The sequence below is a fragment of the Rattus norvegicus genome, chromosome 4, assembly GCF_021556685.1.
Source record: "Rattus norvegicus strain SHRSP/BbbUtx chromosome 4, alternate assembly SHRSP_T2T, whole genome shotgun sequence".
Classification (NCBI taxonomy): Eukaryota; Metazoa; Chordata; class Mammalia; order Rodentia; family Muridae; genus Rattus; species Rattus norvegicus.
Window position 1 is genome coordinate 162431408 of NC_141537.1, and position 25266 is coordinate 162456673.

General features: G+C 49.0%; 1 protein-coding gene across 4 annotated transcripts in view; it reads left to right on the forward strand.

Annotated features, from left to right (window-relative positions):
• Positions 1-3347: 3347 nt before the first annotated feature.
• Positions 3348-25266, forward strand: part of Cracr2a (calcium release activated channel regulator 2A) — a 113963-nt gene continuing 92044 nt past the window's right edge. For 2 of the 4 annotated variants that reach the window (NM_001431846.1, NM_001431848.1), the window contains 2 exon segments: positions 3348-3428; positions 19971-20162. Coding sequence is in view for 1 of the 4 variants with exons in the window: in XM_087658924.1 (XP_087515050.1) it covers positions 24511-24516 (6 nt within the window). In the remaining 3 variants the exon portion in view is untranslated. 4 annotated transcript variants of the gene reach the window in all.

The window sequence follows — 25266 nt, forward strand, 5'->3', positions numbered from 1 at the left end:
CCTATTTATACACAGAAGAGCCATCTTCATTCCATCTCTGCTATGGGAAGAGTAAGAGTGTCCAGTGCATTGGCTGACCTCCGATCATCCTGTGCTGGCCCTGGGCAGTTCTAGAAGGGAATGGTGTCTGCCGATTGGAGACATCTCCTTGAAGGCACAGTGTTTTGTCTTGAAGTGTCTATGTGTGGGGATGGACCATGACAGCCATTTTTCTGTCCTACAAACTGTCATTAGACACAGACTCATAGGGACAGGAAGCAGAGTTATGTCGAGACAGGAGCACGTGGGATTGGGTGAGAAAATCAGCCCCTTCGAGGGAAGTTTCCTATTCTACATAAAGAATGTAATCTACTTCCAGGTGGAGACCCATCCCTGCCTCCTCCCTTAAAGGCTAATGCAATGGGACAAGTCAGAGACCTGGCTAGGAGACCACCCCTAGGAAGGTGGGTTCACCATAAGATAATGTATTTTCCCTTCCCAGAATTCCCAGCCCTCAGTACAGCCCCTACCAGCTAAGTCAGCTTGAAGTTCATTTAGCTGGGTCGGCCTGGGTTTCTGAGCCCAACTCGGAAAGGGGTAATGATTTCCTTTTCCTTTTCTTTTGTGTTTTTCATTCAGATGCTGGCAAAGTCTGAGGAGACTTTGAGCCTCCTTGCTCTTTTTTTTCTTTTAAAGTTTCCCTCCCTGCAATGGGTTGCCTAGGTGACTGACCTCCATTTTCTTCTTCCGGGCAGCTGCAACGTTTACAGTTTACCTTCCCTGGAGTTTTTCTATTACTGTTTGGCTATAAACTGTTCTCATTCTCTTAGTGATGAGACTAAAAACCCCAAGGAGGGATGCCAATTTCCCTGGTGTTGGGTGTTGTGTGATGGTTCAGCTGGAATCCCCAAGAGTCTTTTAGGAGGAGTTCGAATGGCAGCTGACACATAAACATGCCCAGTTAGGAATAGAGAAGGTCGAGGTTAGTCAGCCTTGGATCACGAAGGCCACATAGTTATGGAGACTGAGGAAGCAGGGATTCGTACCTTTTTTTCATTCAAGGCTGGGTTATGTCACCTCTTAATTGGCAAAGAAAAATGAATACGCTCTTCTAATCCTAGATGGCATCAACCGATCACAGTCAATCTTGGCCTGTTACTCCACCTGAGAGAGGTGATGGCTGACCATGACCACAGGCATCAGTAAGAAAGGAGAACTTGGCATTGTCTAATGTGGTAGCTTCCATTCTAACTCCTCCTACAAGACACGTTTGCGGGCATTGTCAAAACATCCCTCTTTAACGTTTAGTTTGATGTTACTTTTAGAATTTCATACAGGAGGACTACATTTACATCATGTCCGCCCCACTCTCTTCCTCCCCCAGCTCTTCTCATGACCCCCAAAGCCCCTTCCAATGCGATGACCTCCTCTTCTTTGATGTTGTATACGTGCACACACCCACAGATGTGCATGTAAATACGGTCTGCTGTGTTCAGTAACTGCTGTTTACATGTTCATGTGTTCAGGGCTGACCACTTGGTGTTGGATAACCAAGCAGGTCGCTTGTCCTTGAAGAAGACTCCTCTCCCTATCTCCACAGCCATCGGTTGCCTGTAGTTCTCTGTCTAAGGGTGGGGCCCTGTGAGGTTTCCCACTCCCATGTTGGGATGTCAGTTGATGTCATTGTGCAGTCCTGTTAGGGTGACCATACTGTTAAGTTGGCATGGCTGCAGATTCCTGTCATATATAGAAGACTCGATCTTGCAGCAGACACTCTGGTCCTCTGGTTCTCACCCACCCCCTTCTGTGATGTTTCCTGAACCTTAGGTCTAGAGTTAGAACTTCTGTGTCACAAGAATCCTTAGCCATCCACTGACAAGAGCTTCAGTAGCTTGCCAAGACTGTAGCTGCCAAGATGGACGGAGTTTCCTTCTCTGGGCTCTTGACTGCTAATGTCTTAACCAGTTAACTGATTAATAGCTCACGAAGCTGTGAGGGGCATGCGATTGCCATCCCATGGGGTGGTTGTTGACATGGAAGCCAGCCCAAGCCTAAGAAGGAAGAGACATTAATAACAAGAATGACTATGGTCATGACCTTAGATGTCTCTGGCCTCGGTTTTCTCCTCTGTAAAATGGACGTAGATGGCTTTGCATCAGACGAGTTCTTGCAGTCCCTTCTTGTCTTAGGCTGTGGGGATGAAAGGGCCTCCTCTCTTAGTATAGCCATTTGAGAAAGGTGAGCGGTCCATCTGACACAATATGGAGACCCACGTTTGCTACCTAGCTGACCAGGTCTCAAGCTTATGCGCCATCTTGTTCCATTCCAACACTGAGGGCAGACACGAGCAAGCATTCTCCAGGACATGGAAGGGAAAACCAGGGCACAGAGCAGGAGAAACTGAGGGAAGAAGTGAGAGGGTATTGACCCCTTCTGAGACGCCTGGGATGGGATGGGATGGTGAGCTAGCCACTGGCTGGCTGCAAGCAGAAAGGATACATTGTGGTCATTTGTATCAATGAGTGTGGATGTCTGTCATTTGTGACCTGGGTTTAGACAGTGTTTCTGTGTGTGAGGCTAATATATAAACTTGCCCAAGGAGGACAGGCCTTCTGCGGAGGGGCAGTGTTTGGAGGAGGGTCTCTAACCTGACGTTTCAGGAAACCTGGAAGGGTAGGTTTCCCACAGGAAGAGATTTAGAAAGGGGGATTCTGGGTAAAAACAGAGGTCTTAGGAGCCAGAAAAAGCCTGGTGTTTGCAACAGGTAGCTGCTTAGTGCTGAGCTGTGTGTTTGAGGGTCAAGTGGGGAGACTGGAAGATGAGTGCATAGCTTGGTAGAGAGCAGTGGACTAGTCTGAAGGGCTATCCTTTAGCACGGAAGCCTTTGAACAGTTATTGAGTGCTTTATTTAAAAGCACGTGTTGCACGGGCTTCAATTATACAAGCATTCCTGCCCACTGTAGAATACGTAAAAAAGGTCAGACAAGCATCAAGAACAAAATCCCCTTGGTTTCTTTCTAAATGCAAAGAGAGCAGTTGGAGCCGGTTTTTCAGGGTGAATGAGCTCACTCCAGAGGGTCCACAAAACTCAGACTGATGCCTGGCTTTTAGTGCAACGAGAGGCTTTGCAGACAGAATCCCTTGGCTCACTGAGTAAGGGTCCTCTAAGGACCACCAAAGGGAGGGAGGGCACAGGAAGTCTTGGGCTCTACAGTCAGCGGCCCCGCCCTTGCCACCCAGACTGCAGGCAGTCACAAGTTGCTTGTCTAGGCTGGGACCCCACGGTAGGATGTAAATCCTGGAGTGCTCGCAGGGGGGCGCTGCTGGGGCTGGACCAGCGGTGCAGCCGGAGGCGGGGACAGTGGAACAGATCCGGCTGGCGGGCGAATTCCTGACAGCTGCGAGCCAGAAGGAAGGGGGACAACTCGCTGCACTGGACCTCCCACCAGGTAATCGGAGGAAGGTCTTGGGAGGCTTCGCCCAAACCCTGTGCTGGGCAACAGAGACAGCACTTCCTGCAGAGCGGCAAAACACATGAGGCTTAAGGGACAGGCTGGCCTGGGCTGCATGTACCCAGGGACAAGCATCTCAGCCTTGGCTTCCCCAGGGGGCCTGGTTAGACCCTCTGCCTGCACTCTAAGTGGGACTATAAAAGCTCAGGAGCACCAGGGTTTAGAAAGATCTCCCACGCCCTCGGACCCACGCACACAGATTCTGTTTTACCGAGGAAACTAAGGCTTACAGTGAAGTGACTAGAAATTCACACTGCTGGCTGGCAGGGGGAGCTGCTGGGAGCCGCTGGCACGTGGGCCAGAACAGGGGTTAAGACTGCTACCTCACATGGAAACAAACTCAGAGAGATGATTAAAACACACACCCACACTGAAAACTTCCCAGAACAGAGGGAGAAATAGGGGTGGAGGGTTCCTGGGGCTTAGCTTCATCCTGATCCCCATTAGTGCTGTGATCTGACTGTATGACTCAGTGATATCTGCCCCAGATGTGTGTGTGTGTGTGTGTGTGTGTGTGTGTGTGTGTGTGTGTGTGTAAGCCCATACATATGTGCCAGAGCACAGTGACGTCTACCCTTGAGTTCGGGAGAGTCTCACAATCGACAGGTCTTTCCACTAACCACATAATCCCTAGGGGGACCCTGTGCTGTTTGCCTCTGTGAAGGAAAGCAGGGACCCCTACAACATTAGCCTTTGACTTCAGAAGGCAGAATGTGTCAATGAGTGGATGTTTACAGAGGTGACAGGTCAAGAGGAAGAACCTGACTGGCACATCACATAAGGTGGTGAGTCTCTGGAAGAAGCTGGTACACAAGAAGTAGTGTTATCAGTGATCAGGCATAGGGGGTGTGCAGCCAGGACAGTTTGTCCATACGAAGTGAGAGTTCAGTTTGAGGGGCCCTGTTCATGGCCCTCTTCAAGTGGAATGACCGTGCATATCCTCGTGGATAATGAATGCTACCCTATAATTTTTTGTTGGAAAACCAGGTGTGACCTCTGCGCTCCCTTGGCCTCTCAGTAATATTACACCATGGATGTACAGGGAGTCTGGAGGAGGTGGTGCTGTTCCTTCTGGAAGGAGGGTGGCTGGCATGTGGCCTTTAGTCCAGATCTTGAGGAAGAAGCTAAGTGTGGGTGCTAAGCTCTGGAAGCAACATCTCTTGAAGGTTGTGCTGAGGAATCAGGAGGTGTAACGGCAAGCTCAATACACTAAGGAGCGTTGGCTGAGGCAGAGGGCGAGAGGGCCTTGAGTGTTTGACCAGGAAGTCCTGGGATTAGTCCTGGGGGTGCCATGATGGCTTCTGTTGGAATGGGGCTCAGAAGCACATGGCATCTGTGGCAGAGATGGAAGGCACTGTTGCTCAAGGCTGCAAGAGAGCTGGGATTGTGACCCTGTGGGCTTGAGCCGGGCTGGTTGGAATGCAGAGTGATGGGTGACACCAGAAATGTTGTGCAAAGAGGGGGATAGGTGGGTGGGTGAAAGTTACAGTGTGGATTCTGTGTTAATTATCACAACAATAATTCCCCTGAGATCATTATTGACCCCATACTGTAGAGGAAGAATCTAGAGTCAGAAAGGTTAAGTGGTTTTTCACACAGCGAATACATGGGGGACAGGGATCTGAGACCACAGGAAGACCCGCTCCAGTAACTATGTAAGTCAGTAACCAAGTGTCAGGTCTTAAGGGGAGGGAGGAGCTTGTGGGGTAGTCGGATAGGTGAAGGAACTTGCTGCTGTGCCTGGTGGCCTGAACTCCATCCCTGGAATCCACATGGTGGAAGGAGAGAGCTGGCTCCTGAAATTTGTCTTCTGTCCATACTCATGCTGTGGAGTGCTTAAATGTAGGGAGGGGGAGCAAAGGAGAGGAAGAAGGGGGGAGGAGGAGGAGGAAGAGGAGGAGGAGGAAGAGGAGGAAGAGGAAGAGGAGGAAGGGGAGGAGGAGGAGGAAGAAGAGGAAGAAGAGGAAGAAGAGGAAGAGGAGGAGGAGGAGGAGGAATAGATTTGTTACCTCAGCCTGTGGCAGGCCCAGCTTTAGGACAGGAACTTGGTGGACCCTTGTGACACTTGCTTAGCTCGCTGTTGGGAGGAAGCTTGAACCTACAGGCTGCTGGGACACTGCCCAGGAGGCTGGGAGAACCTTGGCAGGGTGTGAGGGTGTCAGGCAGTCTCCAGTCTCCAGCAACCCTAGTCTCTGGGTTCCCAGTACCCCTTGCCTTCCTGCCATCCAGAGTGACTACAATGCACATGGGATTCCTAGGGGAAGAACTATTTCTATTTATCAAACTTTCCCAGATCCCGGTTCCCTCCAATGTCTCCCCATGAAAGGGCTAAGTATAATAGTTGCAGAATACCGTGAGTTGCTGTGAGTGGTGCAGAGTAGTCACAGGGTTATAGCATTGGGTGTTGGAAGGACAGATGGGGGCACTATAAATTTAGAAAATCATCGTCTTCGGTCAGTTGTCAGTGACTGACAGAAATGGGTCTAGACCCCGAGGTTTGCAATGCTCAGGTTTTGCCTTCTCCTCCTCCACACAGAGACAAGTGAGTTAGAGAGCAGCCTGCAGACATGCCGCCTCACAGCCCTGGGGTAGTGTATAAACAGCCTCCAGCACCAGGCAGACCATTTCCAGCATGTTCTCTTTTTATCAGTTTACAAACAACACACACACACACACACACACACACACACACACACACCCCAAATACATATTACACATATACCACACACTCCCATCCCACACACACAACATCACATTATATACTTACATATACCACAAAATCACATAGCACAAACACACTGTATACACACCACAACATACATATACCCCACAAACACGTCATACACATACCACCTCCCCACCCGCACCACACAATACACATACATACACCACAAAAACACATACCACATACACACCACATACATACATACACCCCACAAACTCATACCACATACACACACCATACACACATACCACATACACACACACGCACCACATACATACACATATAACCCACAAATACATGTCACATACATACACATGCCCTCCACCACACCATACATATACATATATCACATAAACATATACCATATTTACACACACCATATACAGCACACACACACACACACACACACACACACACATACACACCAGCATACATTGTCCTTCCAGTGTTCACATCACTTCTTTGACCTCTTGAAAAAGCTGGTCTTGCTTTTTCTAAGAAAAATTGTCAAGGCACAGTTTACTGAGAAAGCTAGAACCTCGGCCTATTGGAGTGTGCAAGATAAGGAAGCCTCAGGTAAAGACAACATTTGTGCATGAACTTACAGAGCCCCACAGCACAGGCAGAGATGAGGCCCAAAAGAAGTAGCTGTGGGGGTTGGGGATTTAGCTCAGGGGTAGAGCGCTTGCCTAGCGAGCGCAAGGCCCTGGGTTCGGTCCCCAGCTCCGAAAAAGAAACAAACAAACAAACAAACAAACAAACAAACAAAAGAAGTAGCTGTGGGAGCTGAGGGAGGAAAGACCAAGTGTGGAGAAAACAGGCAAGAGTAACAAGCTCATGACATGGGCAGCTGCTGGCCTGGGCAGAGCCACCTTTGATGATGTACATATTAGATCCCTATCAATCAGGAAGCAACAGAGAGCCAGGTTGACATGATTAGTACCAGGGCAAGAGGACTTTGAGAGTGACAGAACACTGGGAGAAAAGTGAATCCTGCTGTGCTGGTGGTTTTCTTGACATGACAACTGAGCCAGGGAGTGATGGTGTGTATCCCATGACAACCGAGCCAGGGAGTGATGGTGTATCCCATGACAACCGAGCCAGGGAGTGATGGTGTGTCCTCATGACAAGCGAGCCAGGGAGTGATGGTGTGTATCCCATGACAACCGAGCCAGGGAGTGATGGTGTGTGTCCCATGACAACCGAGCCAGGGAGTGATGGTGTGTATCCCATGACAACCGAGTCAGGGAGTGATGGTATGTCTTCATGACAACCGAGCCAGGGAGTGATGGTGTGTGTCCCATGACAACCGAGCCAGGGAGTGATGGTGTGTGTCCCATGACAACCGAGTCAGGGAGTGATGGTGTGTCCTCATGACAACCTAGTCAGGGAGTGATGGTGTGTATCCCATGACAACCGAGCCAGGGAGTGATGGTGTGTCCCCTGACAACCACACCAGGACATGGCTGTGTGTCCTAGGCACTTTCTGGTTGTTTTGTTGGCAGGAGTTTCTTTCTACCTCATCTAGTAAAACCACCTTCCCATTTGGCAGAAAAGTTAACTGAGGAGGAGGGAGGCGAACCACCCTGTCCACATGGTCTTTCTTTGCTCTGCTCCCTTTGAAAAGCAATGGTGGAGGCAGGATTCAAACCCAGACAAATTGGCTGTTTCAGAGTCTGTGTCATAAGCATCTCTGGTCCCTGCTGGGACTTCAGAGTCACCTCCCAGGCTTTGTCTCCCCTTCTCAGCTACTCTCCACGGCTCCTTTCATGTGACTTCACCTGTGGCCACAGGAGGAAGAACATGGTGGGCCTCACGCCCAGCCAGCTGCACACTTTGTGCAAAACAGTTGCTCTTGGCCGTCAGCCTACTCTGCTGTGGCCTGGTTAGTGCTGCGCCCTGTCAGACTAGGGTACTGGGGGTTGAGGTAGATATACTGGTGTCTCTTGAAGGCTGACATTAGGAAGTGGTCCTGCAGGCCCTTTCCTGCCTGTGCAAAGCTCTGTGTGTGTGTGTGTGTGTGTGTGTGTGTGTGTGTGTGTGTGTGTGTGTGTGTATGTGTGTGTGTGTGTCCTCCAGCTTGCGTAACATAGGGGTTTTTTTTTGTGCCAGGTTTCTCTGCAGAAAACGTGTTCCCTATGTCAGTTTATTTTGGCACCCTGCTCTGGCTTCCTCAGAATGCCAGCAGGACACTTTCTTCTCCTGCTGGCTGTTGACACATCCTGGACAGGTGACTGAGGGAGGGCTCTACAGTGGCAGTAGGCTCAGGGTGGGCGGAGCCAGATTCCAGGACTCTCTACCACACTCACACGTTTCTAGAAGATTCTGAAAAGTAGAAGCAAGTTCCAATGTCCAGGGGTTCTGTTGTCATATATCTGGGCCGAAGGTCACTCCAAAAGGTGGGTTACCTGAGAAAACAGAGAAGGAAGCCAGGCCCGAGAGCCTGTGGAATGGAGGATATACCAATTCATTTCTGGTAGTAACAGAACACAGGACTGTGTGAGTCTGAAAGAAGATAGACGCATTCTGGATCATCACTCTGGAGTCTCAGGTCCAGGTCTGCAGGCCCCACTGGTTCAAATCACCTGACAGAAGCCCTCTGAGGAGGGAAGGGATTGTTTTTGCCCCCAGTTTGGGGATAAAGTCCATCGTGGCAGAGAAAGCATTGTAGCAAGAATAGATCTAGCTATGGTGGCAGGAGTAGAGGCAGCTGGTCACACTGCATCTATAGCCAGGAAGCAGAGAGAGATGAATGCTGGTAACCACTGGCTCTCCTTTGTATTCAGTCTACAACCCCAGTCCATGGAGCCATGCTGCCTACTTTCAGGGTGGGTCTTCCTTCCTCAGGTAAAATCCTTTGGAAACAGCCAAAACTTTATCTCCTGTAGGTAATTCCAAATCAAATCTGCTTGATGGTGACTACTGAACTATGAGCGGGACAGGACATCATGTAGCAAGAGACAGGGAACTGCGTGTCTCTCTTCCTCTTATAAAGCCACTAGGGGACCCTGTGAGACCTACACTAAACCTTATCTAAACCGAGGCACTTTCTGATGGTCCTACTTCTAACACCAGACTTGGCTCAAGATCCCACCTTCTTGCTATGCATAGCCGTACATCCCTGTCATCTCAAGTACTCAGGAGACTGAGGCAGGGGGAATCTTGAATTTGAGGTTAGCCTGGGCCACCTAGAAAGTTCAAGATAAACATAAGTTACACAGTGCGACCCCATCTCAAAACAGACAGACAAAGGTTGGGCATAGAGTTCAGTGAGGAGTCTTTGCCTATCATACACAAAGCAGGCCCTGGGTTTTGTCCCAGCACCAGCCCAGAGTGTGTGTATGGGGTTGAGTCTGTCCTCTTTTTATCTCTCGATGGGGATTAAATCTCAGCATTTGAAATCCTGAGGGTAACAGTCCACTGCCTATCTAACTCACCACTGTGGAAATGGCACTTCATACAGCAGTGAGACGGGGCGGGCTCAGTAACCAGACGCTCCTAGTTCCCTCTTGGATCTGTGATTTCTGTGCCTTGGCAGAGTTAGCCAGAGAAGAGAGGTGGGCGAGGTTGGACACAGGAGCTGCAGGTGCACCAGGACCCACTTGGCATCCAGTGGGGAACCTTCCCTCCAAGAAGCTGAGTTTGTGGTTCTGACCAGGCTGACAGCCTCATTCCCCTTTTAACTCTCTGGAGCACCAGAAAGTAAGAGAGAGGCTGCAATGGCTCAATTACCAGTGCAAGCAAGAGGAAAATCTCCTATTACCTGCAAGATTGGTTTATTTTCACCTTATTTACTTTAGAGATTACATGGTGCAGAGACCTGGGTGGACCCAGATCCAGCCAGTGTTCTCCTGGTCTACGGATGGAGCTGTACCACACTGCCTGTATCAAGTAGCCTAGAGAAGGGAAGCTCTGTAGGTGCAGGTGAGGGGAGGGAACCCATTTTGTTCCACACCTGGAGGTTGGTGGCCCAAAAATGCTCCCACATGAGTGCGGGAGCTTTGTGGGAACACTTAAGAAAGCCTGTGAGTTGGATATTGTGGTTATTGGCCCTCCCCCACCTTACACAAGAAGGGGCTGGGACACAGAGAGGTGGAATAACTTTCCCAAGGTCACACAGCTAGTAAGGGACTGAGCTGGGATTTGAACCCAGGCAGCTCAGCTCCAAGGCCATTTCCCTAACAGTTTCTTTATCTGCCTTCTCGGAATGCTTAACGTAGACCCAGTACTGATTCTAACCAGCCATGTGTCCTCAGCACTGGCCTTCATGAACTAAGCTTCATCCTCTTCAATGAAACAAGGAAGGTCTCCTGCCTGTTGTCTCCGGTGTTCATCACAAGGATGAGAGCCATAGAGGACAAGGTTCCCTATATTTTGCCTGTCTTAAGGTTTGTTGCTGAGCCCCATTGTCTGGGGGCACTCTGTCCCTTGCCGGGTCTTCTTGGTGCCAGCATCGTTCTTAGGTTCTGCAGGAAGCAGGGGCAAAGTAGCCACCTCACTAGCCTCTGTGCTTTATTAATGCCTGGTGGATTCAGCATAGGAATCCAAGGGAGACACAACTCAGAGCCCAGCCAGGGAGATTACTGTTTATAGGCAAGTGAGTGCAGCAATACCCTGAAGTTTTATAAGGAGGTGAGGTGTGCACGCTGTACCCAGAAGGGTGAACAGCCTCTGGCAGAGGGAAAGTGGAAGGTAACCAAGGAGTAACCCATGTATGGTGCAGAACTTCATGAGTAGTGCTGGGGTCAGCAGGCAAGGAGTTCTGGTAGACACAAGAGTGTTTTCTCCTGGAGGGGACCATGCCCACAACTTGCTCTGGCAGGTTTCCAGCAGAGCTCCTCATTGAGCTGGGGACCTTTAATGTAATGGTCGAAGATTCTGGAAGGAGCAGTAGAAGAATAGGGAGGAGCCCTGGAGTGAAGACTTTCTAGAACACTGAAGGCCAAGTTTTGCAGCATTTCCATCAAAGACAGCCCCTGGCTGTCCCTATGGCCATGACTGTTTTATATCCTTCTGGAGGTATGAAAGTGTCAGGTTTGCAGGGCATTGAACACATGCTCCCTGTGATGGTGTGTTAAAGCCAGCCTTTTCGTAGTCTGGCAGGATGGAAGGGTCAGAGGCCTTCTTCCCAAGATGAGGCTTCCTGACCTAGAGGCACACAGGGCAGGAATGAGGTGGGTGGCCTGAGGTTCTCAGGAGTTTAATTCCTGTGGGCGGAGCCATCTGAATGGGGGAAGCCTACCTGGAATGGGGAAGGGTCGACTGATCCTTACAGAGCGCTGCATCTTTCTGTGGCACGGAGTGGACTAGGGTGGCTTTTTGGATTTGAAGTCTTCCAGGAGATGATTATCCTCAGTAAAGAGAATTCAAGTACTCACAAGGGTCTTCAGTTTACAGCCAGTCTGAGCTAAACATCAACATGTGGAGGGTCTGGGGGGCAGAGGGAGGGAAGGGTAGAAGGAAAGGAGAGGGGGGAAGGAAAAGGGGAGGGCAGAGATTTCGCATCTGCCAGAAGACTGTGGCACTTGAGGCCTCCAGTGCGGTGTCCTCACTAACTGACACCACCTTCCCCACAGACCCACAGAGAAGAGCTCACTCCAGCTCTGCCCGACACCATCCAGAGTTGTCACATCTTTGGCTGTGATTTGGGTTTTGTCTGGGTTTTTGTATCTCAGTTCTGGGGGGGTGGGTGGGGGTGGTATCCCTCTCTGACGTGGTATCTCGGCTTTCCACTCAACAAGATGGCCTCAGGGCCAGGACTCATTCTGGTCTCTCCAGTCCCCTTCTTTGGTCTAGCCCAGGATGTAATTATGTAAAACCAACCCAACTGTTTTCCTGGGCATATTAGCAACCACCCAAAATATTCTACCATATGATGGACTGGGGTATATTTCATGTGAACCGTGTTCCATTAAGATTCGTCACTGGAGCCTTGAGCCAAAAGGATTTGCTTAAAAATAGCTTAATTATACGCCAAAGATAAGCTGCTAATAGAATTTACCAAACTACTGAATTAAGCTTTTCCACTAATCACATGCTTATTATTCAAGTGTAAACTCCTCTTTGACCATGGTCCCCTCCAGGCCTCTGGAGAATCACTTCCCTGTAGGCAGAGACTGGTACACTGTCCCTCTTTCTGTTCTCAGATGTGGCCAGGTGGCTTTTCTGTCACCTCTACCCATCTTACTGTAGGTTGAGTCTGCATTTGCTGAGGGAAAAGGTATTTATTCCCCGAGTGTCCCGGCTCCAGACAATCCTAACTCTATTTCCTGTTTTCTGAGCTGGCTCTTTCAAGGCTTTCCATCTTCTGCCATGTGTCACTTCCTGCTGCCCGTCATGACCTCTCCACAGGCCACACGACCTCTGCTGTGCCCCCCAGCACTTACACTGTAGGGGTTCAACCTTGGTTGGGCTAAGCCCCAGGGTTCTGACTTTGCAGATGCAACTTAAGTCTCAGGTGAAGTAGCCAGATACCCAGGGGACCTTCACATTTCTACACCCAGGACAAGGTCATGTCCTAGCATCAGGACAAGCCAAGCCATGTCCTAGCCTCCCTTCTTCAGTGTCATGTTAGCCTTGTCCTGGAGTCCCTACTTCACCAATGAACACAGCAAGCCTCAGGACATTAAGCTTTAACAGCTCTGCTTTCCTATGTTCAGTCCTAGTGGGACCATCCACAATTCAGGATCCCTACAGGAAAATGGGTGCCCACAAGTCATCCTTTGAAGAGGCTCTCCACTGACTCCCTTCAGCTTGTCTCTAGTGATATAGTTGCGGTACAGGGCCAAAGGCAGCTGTTCACACCTTAGCCCTGGCTTAGGTCTATAAGTGGGGTCAGTTAACTCCTTCTGCCCCAGCCTCACTTGTACATACCCTCGGTTCATGTAGCCACCTACTGCAGCTCTGTCTGCAGCCCATGGAACCACTAGGATTGGCCTGTCCCAGAGAGGCCGTAAAAAGAGTGTGGCATTGTGAACATAGTGATGTCTACAGCTGACTGATATGCCCTTGCTAGAGGACACACTGCTCACTGCATGGGTGACAATGCTCGGCCAATAAACTCCACAAGACTCCAGAATCCCTTAACCAGGCTCCTGAGGGAGAGCTCTGATTTCTTGGACTTGACACAAACTGAGCTTTAAGCCATGTTTCTTGCTTGGTCCCCAATCTCATTGCATAAAGCAATGTGACGAGTGTTTTGATGCCGTTGCTTCAGGACTTGGGCCTACAGACAACGGAAGCAGGCAGGTGGGCCCGTCTATCCCAGAGCTCGGCAGAGGAACCGTGCCCACGGCAAGAAGACCTCGCTATAGTTTGACTTCCTCACTCTCGGGTTGCAGGAACCTCAGTTATACAATAGCGACCCTTCATGTCTTTGAGGGAGGCTGGAAAGATGTAGTTAGGAGTTGACAAAGTGAAAGTCTTTAACCAAGCTAAAACCTGTTAGTTAGCCAGCTAGTTAAGGTTTTGTTTTGCATTGGGTCTTGCTCCTCTAGAATTTGAAATCCCCCTGCCTCAGGGCTCCCAGTCTCCAGGTGCTGGGATTATGGCAATGTACCACTATGCATCTTGCAAGTGTTTAAAATAAGAATTATGTATAGTTCCAACTCTGTGTTGGGCCACAGTCCTGATCTGTGTCATATGACAAACCAGTCAATGCTGGCTCAGTCCTCCATGGCTTTTGTCCCTACAGTGACCTGCATGGTCCAGCATGAACAGTGAGGTTCAGTTATTGCCTCGTAGTCCAGAACTGTGAGCTTGTCAGTGAGGACTCTCAGGAGGAAGAGGTTCAGGCTCTTTGGATCCTGGGTTCCATCCACTACAGCTGAGACCCTGGTGAGACAGAGAGGGAACTTTGCAGAGTGAAAAATTAAAAATTAAAACACTGAGGCTGTAGCAATGAGTTGTGGTGTGTCCTGACAGCCAGCAATCTTGCCCTCCTTTAGTAAATATTTGCTGAGGGTTGTGGAGGGTGGAGGCCACCATTCAGGATAAAAGAGGGGTTCCAAGGGAGTACATATGGATGGTTATACAACCCATGCACCTGACCGGATGTAGATTCCAGTCTGTCCTGTTCACTTGGTGCTTACCACATGCAAAGCTCTGTACTATGCAGGGTAAACTAAAGCCAGAGCAGCCTGGCCACTTTCTTAAGCTCACGCAGTGATCCAGTTGCTATTATGTTGCTGTGACACAACACTGTGACAGCAGCTTAAGGAAGGAGGGGTTTGTTGTGGTCCTATGGGATTTTATCCATAGAGCCCAAGGTATAATCCATCATGGCAAAGAAGGCAAGGCAGCTGGGCTTTGAAGCAGCCGGTCACCCTGCATCTATAGGCAGGGAGCAGAGAGCAAACAAAGATTGCTACCGCTCAGTTTGCTTTCTCTACTTAATACTGGACTCAGCATACCTGCTAGGGAATGTCACTACCCATGGTGGGCGGGTCTTAGTCCTTTAACAAATGCATGCAAGATAACTAATTGTCCCTTCCTCCATTGCCACATACAGGGATGCCTAGAGGTCAGTAAACCATGTGATTTTAGAATCTGTCAGGTTGACAGCACAAATCACCACACACAGAGAGCTAAGGGGAGATCAGAATTCAAGTCCAAGTGCAAGGGCTGCAGAGCCCACTCCCACGACAGAGTATATGACAAGAGTGACACTTTCTTCCCTTGATGCTATTTGCCTCTCACGCTGCTCTTGCCAGTCTCTACTTTTCAGTCTTTATATCAAAACACAGATTTTAACACGAGGTCTGATACACTCGACGATGCATTTAGCATTTCAAATGAAATTACAGCAGTGGAAACATGTAATCTCTGAGCTGTAAAATGCTCTACAAATAAGATCAAATTATCGTGTCTAACTTATAATAAGGAGACAATCAGAGATGTTGAGTGGTTTGCCCAAGGACACGAGAGCATCACATGCCACTGTCGGGGTGTGAGCCCTGATCTTGGGACAGCAGGGCAAGTGACAGAGAACTAAGAAGCCTGTGCTGGGTTTTATTGTCCCTTTCCGGGGGACAATAAAATTAGCTCTAGATGAAACTGAGAGTCATGGGGGTGGGTGGTGGTAGTGGTGAATGGGGTGGTAACAGTGGACAGGGTGCTAGAAGGGAGTGGTCTCCGTCAAGATGGGGTTGTAGCAGTTGAATCTTCTAGTCGGAGGCAGAACTCTGGGGGAAGGGAGTGGACAAAAGAGGCTGGGCTGTACTGTGGGTGGGCTAGTAAAGATTTAATAACCCCATAAAACTGAGGCAATGAGTTATTTTAAAACACAAGAGTTAAACGGGAACTCTGGGTGCATTCCTGCAGTGTGCACACGTACAGATGCAAATTTTCTTAAGCAAAGATAATGTGAATATGTCTGTTCAAGAGATCCACAGATCAAACCTAAAGCAGTGGAAGGTGTCGGTCCTGAGCTCCGCAGCAGACACGTACAATATGAATGGCTGCTAGCGTGCTTGCTGAGGGACGCGCATTGCTTGTTTGTCTGTTCATTCATTTTCAAAGGGCTTTGCTTTCCACATCAGAAGGTGGGCAGGGACTATTTCATGTGTGTTTGTTTACCTATTCATCACAAAGCCCTTTGTGTGGATTTTTTACAATGAAGAAATGTACACTCTGAGAGGTTGAATAACTTAGCTCAAGTTCCCTGGACAGTAAGAGGTGCAGCGAGATATGAACACTCTTCACAACAACTTCTGCTGTTTCCTCAAGACACGCAGAAGAAAGCTTTCTCGTTTTCTCTGTTCTTAATCTCAGATCTTCCGTTTAGGTCTTCTCTCTTCCTCTCTGAAATACATTTAGGAAACTTTCCTCCAATGAGGGCTGCCATGGCAGCCCTTGTTCTTGTCCTTGGCTAACGCCGTTGTTTCTCTTGTTCTGGGCAGATACGGTCTTCACATGGTGGAGGGGTTTCACCATCCTCCTTTGGAATGTTCGTTGCTGACGAGAAGCAGGTTACTCAAATGTGAACCACTGTAATGTGACAAAGCCTTCTCGTTGCTTATAAAACATTCTCTTGGGAGTGCGGAGGTGACTCAGTGGGGAAAGTGTTTACTGCAGAAGACTGAGGGCCTGAGCTCAGCTCTCTAGAACCCTGTGACAGTACAGACTGGTAATCTCAGCACTAGGGAAGGAGGGGGAGGTCAGGGAGAGCGAGAGGATCCTGGGGCCACATTAGTCCGCCAGTCTATCCAATCAGGGAGCGCCAAAGTCATTGAGACCTTGTCTCAAAAAAACGCTTTCTTCATTCTGCTACTTAGCAAGCTTTCTTACTCTTACACAGTTCAGTGCCCCTTGCCTAGAGGATGGTGCACATCCCACAATGCACTGGATCTTCCTACATAATTAACAATCAAGTCACAGAGATGCCCACCCAAGTCAGCCTGATTTAGGCAATCTCACATTCAGGCTCTCCTCCCAGGCGATTATAGATTGATTGTGGTAAGTTGACATTTTAAACCAATCATTGCAAGGATTGGAACGATGGCTCAGCAGTTAAGAATGACTACTGCTCTCTCAGAGGACCTGAACTCAGTTCCCAGAAACCCAGTGGGTAGCTCAAAAGCCACAACTCCAGCCCCAGAAAATGGGCACCTTTGGTTTTTGTCAGCCCCTGTACTCACACACATGTAGACACACACATACACACACATGCACAGACACACACAGACACAGACATGCACACACACTCACATGCACACACACACACACACATACACTTCGGTCTTTGTCAGCCACTGTACTCATGTACATAGATATGCACACACACATACACACACACCACCATCACCACCACCACCACCACCACCACCACCACCACCACCACCACCACCACCACCACCACCACCAACAACAACAACAACAACACCTAACTAACCTACACACAAATAATTAAACAACACCTAACCAGGAAATGGGGCTATGCTACAAACCCTCAGAGCCCACCCACAGTGATCTACTTCCTCCAGTCAGACTACCTCAAAAAGTTTCCATAACCTTTTGAAACAGTGTCACTTTCTGGGAACCAAGTGTTCAAATACATGAGTCTATGGGAGGGAGTCATTTCTAATTCAAACCTCAACAGACATACCTGAAATTTTTGTGTGTGTAGCATTCAAAATGTTCTCTACTCGTTATTTTGAAATGCTAAGGTAGTTTTTATCCGCTATAATTGTCCTACTGTGCTATAGAGCATTAGAAATAATGACACGTTCTTGCTTCCTGTTACTGTAACACATACTTTGGGCAATCAGCCTGGAGAGACACAATTGATTTTGACTCGTGGCTTTGGAGGTTTCTGTCCCTGATGGCTTGGTCCTTCTGCTCTTAAGTATGTGACAAGGCCATGCCTCTTATCAGGGGGCGTATGGCAGAATGAAGCCCCCTCCTCACGTTCCAGAGGATAAGGGATGATGGGGAGTCAGGAGAGGAGGCTGGTGCTGGTTTTTCTGTTGAGTAGCTGTTGGCTCTGAAGACAGGCAAGCGGCTGGGCTAGCAGTGGGACGATCCTGGTGAACTCAGTAGGCACAGTTCCGTGCAGGGGTGCAAGCAGAAGCCAGAAGTATGTGCAGGTTTAGTCTGTCAGTGGGAACATCTGTCTGTCTCGGGCTTTCTCCTGGATGCTGAGGTATAACCAACAAGCAGGATATAGGTGAGCCCATAGCAGGTAGCAGAGAAGCCACAAGACAAGGACCAGGGACACAATAGCTGTAAGAGCCTGTTCTCTCTGCACACCAGGTGTGCTGCTCCAGTGACCGTGCTGTTCATGAGCTTAGTCACTTCCCAAGTGCAGCCCTGCACCCTTTGACAAGCATTTCCCTGTGTGTGCCCACCCCAGACATTGGCAACCACTCTTGTAGTTTTTTCTATAAGTTTAGCATTCTATATCTTACACAAAAGTGAGACTAACAATATTATCTTTCTCTGTGTATGTTGGTGTATAGTGCATATGTGTTTGAGTATACAAGTGCATGAGTGTGTGAGTGTACAAGCACATGTATGGGTGCACAAGTGCATGTGTATATGAATGCACAAGTGCATGTATGAATGTACGAGTGCATGTGTATATGAGTATACAAGTGCATGTATGAATGTACGAGTGCATGTGTGTATGAGTGTACAAGTACATGTGTATATGAGTGCACAAGTACATGTGTGTGTATGAGTGCACAAGTGCATGTGCATATGAGTGTACAAGTGCATGTGTGTATGAGTTTACAAGTACATATGTGTGTATTTTTACAAGTGCATGTGTGTATGAGTTTACAAGTGCATATGTGTATGAGTGCACAAGTACATATGTGTGTATGAGTTTACAAGTACATGTGTATATGAGTTTACAAGTGCATGTGTGTATGAGTGCATAGTGTATGTGTGTATGAGTGTACAAGTGCATGTGTGTATGAGTTTACAAGTGCATGTGTCTTTGAGTGCACAAGTGCATATGTGTATGAGTGTGCATATGTATAGGTCAGAGGTCAACATCATGTGTCTTTCTCGGATGCTCTACATCATATTTTTTGAGACAAAGTCTCTCACTGAACCCAAAGTTCATTAATTCAGCTTGACTGGATGACCAGCAGGTCCCAGAGGAGTGTGTGTGTATGTGTGTGTGTGTGTGTATGTGTGTGTGTGTATATGTGTGTGTGTATGTGTGTGTGTGTGAGAGAGAGAGCCAGAGAGAGAGAGCGAGAGAGAGCGAGAGAGAGCGAGAGAGAGAGAGAGAGAGAGAGAGAAAGAGAACTACTTTATTCCCCTGTCAGTGGACATGGAGGTTGTTTCCTATCTGTGTTATTGATTATAGTGCTGCAAATCAACAAGAAAGTATAGAAATATATTTGAACCATTGGATTATTTTTTCATTTGGTCAAATAGTTATATACTTTTTTTTCTGAATAATCTTCCTACTATCTTCAAGACTTCATTTATGAATCCCTGGAGCACAGAAAAAATGTAATGTATCAGAGGAGGTACAAAATGTTTCATAAATAACAGAATTTGAACATGTTGTAGCATGTCCCATTGTATGGTAAAATGGGTTCCAGTGGGAAATGACCAAAGACCCTGATACAGAAGGAAAGAAAAGTAGAGTATGTGATATCAAAGTCTGTGGATGCTACAATCAGAACCATGTGCTGGTGACCCTGGAATAGGATCTTAGGAACTTCTGAGTATATATACATCACCTTGGATAATCTCAGCTGTGGGTTCCCAAAAGAAAATTCAACTCACTGAATTTAAATGACAATAGTTACTACATAGACTGCTGGAGGCTGAGGAAAGTGAACAGGAGTGTCGGCTCAGTGGCTTCGGATTTCTCCTGTTCTGCCCCTGTGCTTCTGCCTCTTGGTCACAATGTGGCTGCAGAAGCCGTGCTTAATGTATGAGACCAGCCAACATCCATCAGAAGAAGGAACCAGGTGAATGTTGCCTGGAGCTCCCCTGCTAACCTTCTTATGTCTCATGCTGGGAGAAAAGGTCAGAGCTCAGCCTACCTTGTTGACAACCAAGGTCTTATTTGTTTTCATAGGCTGAGACTCTGGGGCAGAGATGAGGTTGCCACCCTGTGTGGTGAGTCCAGAGTGTGTGAGAAAAGAAGAAGGGATGGCTGGAATTGTTTAGGCAAGCAGAGCTGTCTGTCTCAAGCCTGCTCAGCGGCTCCAAGTCTGTTCCACCCTGACAGTCAACAGTGAATTTCTCGAAGTCAGAGCAAGGAACCCTTTCCTCTGTTCTATCCACAGCCAGTGTACTGACCTCAGCTGCCCTTCAGGAGGCTGACTGCTTATCAAGGCGGGACAGCAGCGGCGACCTGCTGCTCTTCTTCCATGAGCCCAACCTGGACGTCTAGTGAACACTTGACTCTGCCATATCTCTCCATCTGGGAGCATTTCCAGAGGACCCTCAGGCTCAGAAGCCGTTCCAGTTGAGTCCAGGCAAGTGCGCACCTGGGTATAAGGCTTCCTGGGAAAGGTGGGTTTTATGGGATGTCAGATGTGCTAAAAGCTGGGACAGATAAATGCTCTGAATGTCAATAAGGGGTTCCTCCCTCCCTCCCTCCTTCCCCCTCTTCTTCTTCCTCCTCCTCTTCCTCCTCCTCCTCCTCCTTCTTCCTCTCTCTCTCTCTCTCTCTCTCTCTCTCTCTCTCTCTCTCTCTCTCCCTCTCCCCCTCCTCTCTCGCCCGTGTGGGCATGCATGGGTGTGTGCAACTCTAAACCGTACTTCAGACCCATCTGTATCTTCTTCAGTCTCCTTGAGAGAGTCCCTTAGTGCTACAAATGGGTCCTCAAACCCTCCAAGCCGTACCTCCTCCACCAGGAAGAGTGAGCTGGTAGGAAGCTAATGGGGAGACTTGGACCAAGGACAGCAGATAATGGCCGTAGGCGGGGTGTCCTCGACATCTGACATCTTAAGACACTTGCCCAGAAGTCCTGGCAAGTGTGCCTCTGCCGACACTGGTTTGGGGAGCAGCTAAAATGAGAGAGGGTAGGAAATGGAACCCAGGAGGGGACAGCATGGTGGGAGACATGGCTGAACCCAGCAGCCAGGCTAGAATATATGAGCTGAGATTCATTTTCCCCTCATGATGGTGTTGTATTTTATTTCTCCCTGGAATCTTCCATCAGAATGTCAATCCCTTTAGAGCAGTTGGTGAACTCTGGTATTTCTCTTCTAATCTTCACGATGGCAGTATCCAATTATGATTTCTTGAGCAGCTACTATAAAACATAGTCGGGCAGGTCAAGACCCTAGAGTTTCCCTTCCTGGTGCTGTCATCAGTCTCTGTTGAGCACACGACAGGACAGTCAGCAGGCCTGAGGTGACTCTGAGCTTGTCTCTCCTAGAGCTGTTGTAACAATACAAGCTGGGTGATTTACAACACAAACATCCTGTCCCTCAAAGCAGGAGGCTGAAAGTGTGAAATCAAGGTGCCTCCCAGGGTCTTGCTCTCCCTGTGATGCATGGATGCCCCTCCTAGGCACAAGTGGTTTATTGTACATCAGTGACAAGCCAAGGTGTCCCTTAGCTTGCAGTCATATTGCTCTAATTTGTCTCTGTCCCACATGATATTCTAGAATCTCTCTCTCTCTCTCTCTCTCTCTCTCTCTCTCTCTCTCTCTCTCTCTCTGTGTGTGTGTGTGTGTGTGTGTGTGTGTGTGTGTGTGTGTGTATGCGTGCGGGAACATGTGCACGCCCAGTGTGTGACAGCTCATAAGAACGCAGTCTAGTTTGCTTAGGGGCCCCTTCTACTCCAGTATGACCTCAGCATCACTACTTGTACCCAACAACCTACTTTCGAAATGAGACTGCATTCTGAGATACTGGGGTGACCTCTGAGATTGCATTCTGAGATAGTGGGGTGACCACTCTTGACTACACGAGAGTCTCTTCTTTTTGAGGTCAGAATTCAGACCAAGAACATTAATTTGTTCACAGTGACAAGAAGAGGGATATACAGATGTGTCTACGGGTAAATGTTACCAGTGTCCTTTTGTACTTTCCGCGAGAATCAGAGAGAAGAAAACCAGAAGGAGCAAGGGGCCTCTGGTCCTGGTCTGGAAATGAGTGTGCTACAGCTGGTTTCAGGGAGGCACCCCACCATACCATGATCTGGAGGAGAACCAGTACCTTCCTCTCGCTCCCCCGTCACAGGACAAGTAGGGCTGTGGGGGTGTCCCTTACCCCTGGGGGAGAAGAGCTACTGGGCTCAATTAGTGCCCTACTAGGCAATCCAGAGAGTTCCAGATAACAGACACGAATACAAAACCTGCTGCCCCCCAAACCTAAAGTTCAGTCTCTTGGCTGCCAGTTTTGCTCCCTAACATTTGGGAAATCCTCCGTGCAAAGGGCCTGAGGCCACCAGCCTCTCTGAAGCCTGGCGGTGGGTTCCTTTCACAGTTTATTGAATTCTCAGGCACAGCGGTTGAAAAATCAACTGCCTTTTACGGAGATTTTGTCCCTCCCTCATTTATGCATTCTGACCTGCCCCTCGTAGGTTTTCAGTGGTTTCTTATGTATCCTTCTAGACTTGCTTTTAAAGATATATTTTATTGTTATTATTATTATTATTAGCGTGTGTGTGTGTGTGTGTGTGTGTGTGTGTGTCACAATGCACAAGTGAAGCCCAGTTCTCTCCTTCAACCAGACCAGTCCTAAAGCTCAAACTCAAGTCATTAGACTTGGTAGCAGGACCCTAGGCTGGCACCAAACTCATCATCCTCCTGCCTCTACCTGCCTGCTGCTGGGATCGCAGTTGTGAAGTCCTACCGCACCATCCATGCTTCGTTTGCACCTCACCTTTTCCTACTTAACTCATCCTGTTTTCTTCCTCATTTTCTTTGATTTGTTGGGACAACGTCTTATGTAGGCCAGGCGGACTCAGAGCTCACTCTGTAGCCAAGACTGGCCTTGCTTGCTGGGATTACACGTGGTGACTGAACCCAGGGCTCTGTGCATTCCTTGGCAAGAACTCTGCTAACTGAGCTGCATCTGCCTCCCCATTGCGTAGGACCCCCCCTCCCCGTACAGCCGACATGGTTTCTGTCGTTTAGTGTTATAGGCAACGCTGCCCCAGTTTACTGGCTCCTTTATCATGCCTGAATATGTATAATATTTAACATTTCTGAGTTATCTTTGAAATAGCCAAAGGACCCAGAATTTGGCTTCCTGTAGCACTCTAACAGCTGGCAGAGCTGAATACCGCTTGTCTCTATAAATACTACGAGCGAGCCTACTTCCAATCGACAACTTCCCTACCACCTCTTCCAGCATCTCATGGTTGGACCAGTGCTGATGGCCTGTTGGCACTGCAGTGTGATTAAGAATGAAATGTATCTGAATGCTTACATCATTCACGGTGGAAACTGAGAGCCAAGCCGGCTGATGTACTCAGCCCCCGAGCGGGAAGACTGGCTTCTCTGTAAATGGGGTTCTAACTCACCTGACTAGCTGGGCCATCTCGGGCTTTGTCTGAAACCCTGAACTTGCTTTATGTCCCCAGGTCCATACTCTCAAGGGAAGGAGAGGAGGGACTGGGTTGTCTGGCTGCTCTAGAACAGTCTGGGAAGTGGCTTAGTAACCAGCGATAAAAATGGGTAGAACTGCGTGTTACTTGTTTCTCTCGTTGCTGCAATCAAATATCTGAAGAGATGTAATGTAAAGGCAGGAAGATTTATTTTGGCTTCCGGCGGGGAAGGCATGCAGGAGCACTGGCTTCTATTGTTGGGGGTGGCAGCCTGTGGTAACATGGCTTGCTCCCTTCATCCTAGGGAGCAGAGAGCTTTGGCCAGCCCCCCCCACCCCCGCTGTCAATTAAGCACCAAGTCTAAAAGGTTCCAGAACCTTCCAAGGCAGCATCAGCAGATGGGGACAGAGCATCCAAACACCCTCGCCCATGGTAGGCAGCCTGAGCCTCATGAGGGCGGATGTTAGACAAGTGAACAGCCACAGCAACTTTTGACCACTACCCATAGCTCACACTAGACGGGACGAGAATCCGAACCTGTATTTTTCTGACTCTACAGCTTGATGCTTAAGAAAACGAAGCCTGTGCCTCACAGGGTGGGGAGGGGGGAAGAAAGTATGGTTTACAAGTATACCTCTTACTCTCTGAGGATATCATCAGTGATGCCATGCACCTGGGTGACAGTGGCCGTGATGAAGTTAAGAGCGTCTCTGAGAATTCAGGACATGCCGCCAAAGAAGGCCTCTGCACTTACCCTTTGCAATCTGTCACTTTTATAGTTTGCTTCACTGCCTCTTTGCTCCCTCAGAGCCCAGACATATTGAGCAAGCTCTGCATGCCAGGCCCCTTGCTGGACTTGAGAGCCAAGATGAGAGAGTCACATCCTCGTGCTCAAGGCTCTTTTAGGACAGTGAGACAGAACATGGAGCTGCTGCCAGGTGGCCTTGGAGTGGCAGGCGTGTGTCAGCTGGGTCCTGAAGGAAGCAAAAGCAAAAGATTCACCCTGAAGTCAGGAGGCGGGGCAGTTCCTGGCTGTCTTAAGACTTTAAACAATGCATGGTGAAGGAAGGAAGTGAGGGCCCCGGAAGTGGTGGCCTTAAGCTAAGGTGTTGAGCCATCCTGCCCACAGCGCTGATGGCTGTCCATGACAAAGGGACAAGGCCACCGCTGTGGACGCTGTGAGCTCCCTGGAGACTGGCTCAGCCGGGTCAGAAATATGGGCTAAGCCTGACTTCAGTTTTTCTCATTCCTGATTGATTGATTGTTCAATCAATCCCTACTTCAGCCTGCCAGCTGGGTGGCCTCCTCGTTGGACACTCATGAAGGTAATGCCACCCAGACAGCCACTAGGCAGAAGGGAGGAGGAGGGTCAGACCTGGAAGGCATGACAGATGGGTCCAGGGACGGGAACTTCAGGCTCACTGGCCTGGGCTGCTTGCTGCTGTGGTGGTTCTGAACTGATGCTCCGCCCCCTCCCTCAGCCCCCTCCCCCAGCCCCCAGTTTGCATGCAGCAGCAGCTGGAGTCTGTGGTTATCTTTGAGTAACTGGGGTTTTGCTTTAGGTGCTCCCCCACCCCCAGTGTGGCATTAACATACCACAACAGCCTGCAGACAGAGCTGCTGGGGAGGGAGCCTGCTGTTCTTAGACAATGCTCTGGTCCTGCAGCTGCTGCTGGCGCTGGCAGGGGCACTGTAGAGAATGAACGTGCTGAAACGAACAGCCTCAGAGTGATTGCTGAGGTCCCTTCCTGGCTCTTCAGAGGAGAGGGAAATTAGAATGTACTTGTAGCACGTTGAAAGGGACCACAGAGTCCCCATGGGTTCAGACCATAGACATTTCTACTGTGCGCCTCTGTGTTGATTGTCACATGGTGACCATGATGTACCCTGTACCCTCCCTGTTCTCATGGAACCAGAGACAGGAAAGGGATCGAAATACAGGGCTTACCTGACCTTTCCAGCTTTGCTCCTCAGAGAAATTAACTGTGGTCCTAATGAGGTTGGTGCTGCCCCCTAGAGGACAGAGTTATGAATTGTCAGAGAAGTTATGCCAGAAGCCCAGGTTTGTTTAGGGA